This window comes from Spermophilus citellus (assembly GCF_964194105.1).
Source record: "Spermophilus citellus genome assembly, chromosome: 9".
NCBI lineage: Eukaryota > Metazoa > Chordata > Mammalia > Rodentia > Sciuridae > Spermophilus > Spermophilus citellus.
In genome coordinates, this window is record NC_138191.1 from 25751511 (window position 1) to 25757609 (window position 6099).

General features: G+C 36.0%; 1 protein-coding gene across 1 annotated transcript; it reads left to right on the forward strand.

Moving 5' to 3' along the window:
- Positions 1 to 303: 303 nt before the first annotated feature.
- LOC308655468 (putative vomeronasal receptor-like protein 4) lies at positions 304 to 1242 on the forward strand (the record flags this gene model as incomplete). The annotated part of the gene is made up of 1 exon (XM_081305583.1): positions 304 to 1242. One exon carries the CDS (start codon positions 304 to 306, stop codon positions 1240 to 1242), a length of 939 nt encoding a protein of 312 aa, XP_081161709.1.
- Between the last annotated feature and the right edge of the window lie 4857 nt (positions 1243 to 6099).

Below are 6099 nucleotides of genomic sequence, written 5' to 3' on the forward strand. Positions count from 1 at the left end.
ATGATGCTTAAGGTGAAATTTATTCTTTACTTATTTTTTACTTACTTTTTCTTTTCTCTTTCAGTGATTTGCATGGAACCAGGGCTTTATTCATGCTAAGCCAGCCCTCTACCACGGAGCCACCACGAACCATTGATTTGAAATTAACATTAAGACTAAGAGCCTACCCTACTCACAAAGATTTTTGTTGTTTTGTTAAATGATAATTCTAGAGATTGTAAGGGAAGGTAGAACTGGAAGCATGGCAATGAAAAAGGTGTTGCTCTCCCTGCCCATGTTTTTCTCCCCAGATTCCCCATGAAGATGGACCAACATTTCAGTCATGTTGCCCTAAGAAAAGCCTTCTATCCCCAGGCTGGCATTGGGATCGCAGCTAACAACTTTCTGCTTTGCCTTCACATTGCCACAGTCTTTATGGGCCACAAGCCCAGGCTCACCGACCTCCCTGTCACCCACTTGGCCCTAACCCATATCCTCATGCTCCTCACCATGGGCCTTTTAGTGTCTACAGACATTTGGGAAACACAGAATATTCCAGGAGACTTCAAATGCAAAGTACTTGTCTTCCTGCACAAGGTCATGAGGGGGCTGTCCATCTGCACCACCTGTGTCCTGAGTGTGCTTCAGGCCATCACCATCAGCCCCAGTGGCTCCTGGTTGGCCCACTTCAAACTGAAATCCACAAATCCCATTGTGGGGCTATTTGTCTTCTTATGGGCCCTCACCATGTCCCTCTCCAGCAACCTGCTCCTATGCACTGTGGCCACACCCAATAAGACCCAGCCTGGTCTTCTGTTTCTCACTGACCACTGTTCCCTTCTGCTCATGAGCTACAGACACAGGAGCCTCTTTCTTGCCTTGGTGGCATTGAGAGATCTCTTATTTCTGGGTATTATGGTTCTTTCAAGTGCATACATGATAAATCTTTTGCATAGACATAAAAAACGAGCCATGTCTCTTTGTACCTCCAGGTTTTCTCCACGAAGATCCCCAGAAGAAAGGGCCACTTACACTATTCTGTTGCTAATCAGCTGTTTTGAGCTCTTGTACTTTGTGGACTCCATCTTTTCACTGTTTGTAGGCATGACATGGACTGGTGACTCCATCCTGTTGTGTCTTCAAATGCTTGTGGCCAATGGCTATGGCACCATCAGTCCTTTGGTGCTGATAAGTGCTGACACACACATAATAAAAGTTATGCAAACCAAATGGAGAGAGAAAGTTCAGCTCTGGCTAAACTGATGTGAAGCTGCTTTGCCAACCTTATTAAAACAGTTTTCTTTAGTTCATAAAATTTTCCCTCTGAAGAAAAATTATTAACAAAGGAATATTCTTTTGTTAGAACAAAGTAATCTAAATACTTAGCAAATATATTGGGAATAATATTCTGTTGTGTGTGCATCTGGTTTTAAGTTATTTACATTAATTGTCACTATACCTGGCCTCCATAGCATATTATAAACTATTATAGTTTCCTTTTACTTTGGATCTCACAGATTTACACTGGATCTATTTTCTTTCTTCCTGCATTGCTGTTCTTAAAGTTTCTTTCAGTGAAATTCTATTAGAAGCAGCCTGATGCCTTTCTATCTTTTTTGTGTGTAATAATATGTGCATGCTTATATCCGAGTTACTCAGGAGCCTAAAGCAGGAGAAATGCAATTTCAAGGGCACCCAGGGTGACTGAGTGAGATCCTGTCTCTAAGTAAAGATTAAAAGGGCAGGAGATGAAGCTCAGAGGTGTGACCACCCAGGTGTTCATTCTCTATACCAAAACCACAACAACAATAAAAAAAAAAAACCCACAAAACACCATGAGACTGCACTTCTTGACCAACAGAAAGGCTCCACTAAAAAAAAAAAAAATAGAAATAATTGTTGGAAACCATGTGAAGAATTTGAAAGCCCCATACACTTACAGTAAGGATATAAGGTGATTACGTGAGTATTGAAAAGAATATGATGATTGCTAAAAATGCGAAAATAAAATTACCATATGACCTACCAATTCTATTCTTAGCTCTATTCCATGACGAATTAAAAACAGATATTCAAATACTTGTGCATATATGTTAATAGCAGTACCATTTACACTAGGAAATAGATGAAAATCCAAATGTTCATCAAGAGAAAAATAGATAAACACATATGTCTGTATGTATTTATATATCCATATCTGAATAAGCACATATACTATATATATATATATATAAATGGATGTATAAGAATATATAACATCCATATACATGTTTGAATATTACTGTGTCATAACAAATGAAATACTGATACAGAGTACAATGTGAATATATATCTCAAAAATATTAAGCAAAGTAACCAAAATCGGATATGAAAAGTCACATATGCTGTAACTACATTTACATAAATATCCAAAGATTGGAAGTCACAGAATCAGAAAAGAGAAAGGTGGTTGCCAGTGGTTGGGAGGGCATAAGAGGGTGAGCATTTGCTAACAGATACATGTTTTTTTTTTCCTCCAGTGATTGAAATGTTTAGAACAAGGTAAATCTAGCAATTCTACCACAGCATCCTATGAGAATTTAACCTCAATACAACGTAAGAAAAATCCCTGAAGACACAAAAGTCTATTCAACTAAATCTCAAGGTGATAGAGAGGAACTATGGAGTTACTGGCTCCCACAGAACTCTTCATCTCCAACCTGAAGCACAGAGAGTAACACTGGGTTCCAGAAATCGAGACCCAACTATGTGTCAGGCACTCTCTTTGCTCATTAGTTACTTTGCCTTATATTTCCAGTATCTTGGGTTCTGTTTGGAAGAATCCTGATCTTACAGATGAGTGAACTGAGTCTGAGAGATGAGTGATTGTTCCAAGGTCACCCGCCATGTGGACCAAGGCTCTGATGATTTATATGTGTGACTTCCCATCTGCTGTATTATTTATCACAATATAAAGCCAGTCAGTGGTTGTTTCTGGAAGAAAGAGGAAAAAAGAAGAAGAAATTACACAGGGCTCCCAGAATCCTTCTGGGTGTATATCAATGTTAACTATCTTGATTGTGGTGTTTGTTACATTGGTAAATAGTTATACCAAAACTTAAAAAATATGCATTAAATATGTATAGTTTATTGTACTTTAGTATTACCTAAATAAGGTTGTTAAAAAAATGAATGAAAAAAAATAAATAAGCTCCTTAACAAATAAAAAATATGGGATATACATTTGGCAAGTAAACATAGGAAAAGATGCTCAACATTTTATATCATTAAGGAATTACAAATTAAACACACCTCTAAGAATTTACAATATTTAAAGCCTGACAATATCAAGAGCTGTCAAGGTTGAAGAACAAGAGGAACTCTCATACATTGCTGGTGGAGTCACAGAAATGGACCACCACTCTGGTAGACAGTTTGATGGCTTCTTAAAAATCAAAATATAGAGTTCATGTGGCCCAGGAGTCATATTCCTAGCTGTTAAACCAATGGAGCTGAAAGCTTCTATCCACACAAGAACCTATATGTAGATACCCATAGCTTCTACATGTAGATACCGATAGCTTCCCCATTCACGATTGCCAAGAACTGGAAGCAACTAAGATCACCTATAGTAGCTACTTGCCTAATATTAATGAAAACACTGACACATCCACACATTGGAGTGTCATTCAGAAATTCAAAATAGAGGGCTGGGGTTGTGGCTCAGCAGTAGAGCACTCACCTAGCACATGCAAGGCCCTGGGTTTGATCCTCAGCACCATATAAAAATAAATAAATAAAATAAAGGTATAAAGAAGAAATTCAAAATAGAAGAAAGAAAGAAATGCACTACTAAACATGAAAAGACATGGAATCACCAGGGGAAACATCCTACCTAAAATCCTACATCTGTCTTCTTCCAACTCTATGACATTCTGGAAAATTCAAAACAGTAGAAATAAAAACATTAAAGGTTGCCAGGAATACAGAGGGAGTAGAAGAGGATGAAGGGGCAAGTACAGGGACATTTGGGGTGGTAAATCTATTCTGTAAGATGCCATCATGGTGAAAACTAACATTATACTTTGTAGTGTTCACAGAACAGTAAAACAAGTATTTTAATACATAATTAAATATTAAAATCAATAATTACTTTATACTATCAATATTTGTAAAATGTTTTGATTCTGTGATTACATCAAATATTTTTCAGTAATGTAAGATGTAAATCCTAGGGGAAACTCTGAATGGGGTGGGTCAGCAAAATGTGAACATAATACTATATGCTTTGTTTTTCTGTGAATCTGTAACTCTTCCTAAAAATAAAGGCTATTGATTAAAACAATCAGAATAGCTGTGGGGTTTTCCTAAAGCCTACTATCCCCTGCCCTAGGATTGGTCCTTGACAATGAACAAAGGGGCCTTTGTACTGAGAATTAGTGAGTTACAACAACCTTGCCTTTTTAGTATATTTCCCTGTGAGGTTTTGCTTGTCCTTTTTTGTTTACTAAGTCAAGAAAATCTATTTTTGCAATTTTTATTCTCTTTATTATATAACAGTGAACCAGTACCTTACATCTATAAGATACTCATCCATCAATCAATAAGGGTTATGTATCCCTCTGCTCCATAAGTGATTCTTTTTTTGTGTGTGTGTGTGTGTGGAATCTCCACTTTATTAGTTATCATTATGAACACATACAAAGAGATATGTGTGTATTCATGCTGTGCATACAGAAAAGAAGCAATAAGTTCAGGATAAAGTAGCAATTACAACTTTTCACAAAAATAAAACAAAATTAAAATAACCATGCCAGAAATTTAAGATTTAGCTAGAAAGACTTGTCATTTTTACGTTGTTAGGAAAAAAAAAAAAACAATTGCTTATCATCCACTTAGAATATTTTAGACACTCAATTGAAAAGAGAATCAAAATTTAAATTTTGTAACTGTGACACCCATAAATTTTCCCATAGACAACACATACAATCATAGTTTCTTCCATATAAAGATGTTCAAACATTGCTTATTTTAAATGCTTTACTTTATATCTACTTCCCTCAGTATCATTTAATTTTAAGGACATGTTAAAATATTGTCCTTTCAAGTGTGATTACTATTTAATGCTTTTGAAAAATAGTATTTTCCAAATTATATGAGCAATAGGAGAAAAAAAATATATAGTCATTGCTCCCACATAATAAAACCTCCTATTTTTCTGGGCCAAAAACTTTAAAAGACATGTCATACTGCAAAAGCTACCAAGATCTGGTTTTCTTTATACAGCAAAGATTCATGAGAAATTCACTTAAGAATTTCAGAAAAACTTCAATGAAACTCACAAGAACAACTCATCAGAGACATGCTTATCAGTCACCCAGACTTCAATGTGGGAGTAAAGATTTCTTCATTCAAACTAGAAAAACTGCCACTAGGACACAAGTTGGACCAAAACACATTAAATTTGAAAAAATAACTACAGATTAACAGAGTTGATTGTATGATTACTTTTCCACCTTCACCTAAAACCTCAAGTTGGCAAAAAAATTAATTCCCCTGATTTAATTCTGCAATGTGAACTTTAAATAAAATTTCTTATGACTAAGAACTCAATTCTTCAAACCAGAGGAGAAAAATGATGCAAACTACTTATAAAAGTCAAATACAATAACCAGGATCTACAGCTTCCTAATTTAATACCAGTCAAGTCTTTAGCCAAAAGAGAAATACTACATTAGTTACTCTGTAAAGAATTTGATCTGGTACTGAAAAAAGACTGAGAAGGAATTCAGATCAGATGTGAAGATACAGTAACCATTTCAATTCTTATTGCAAGCCTTATTTCAAGTTCTACTGCAATATATAAAGACTGGAAGAAACAGGCAAAAAAATTCTTGATTTTTTTTTCCAGGAGTCAAACTTGTAATGGAAATTGAAAAAAAGCTTTAAAAAAACAAAAGTGCTGGGAGAAAATATCACTAAAAACGAGGATCACATCTGTCAAGTGGCCAGCAAGGACTCCAAGGGGAAATAAGTGTGGCAGAGGGTGAAACACACAAGGGCATCAGTTGGCAAGGAATGAGCTCACGGGGGCATGGGGCTGTACTTAACAGTCTATGAAAGGTAACAGGCGGACAGTCA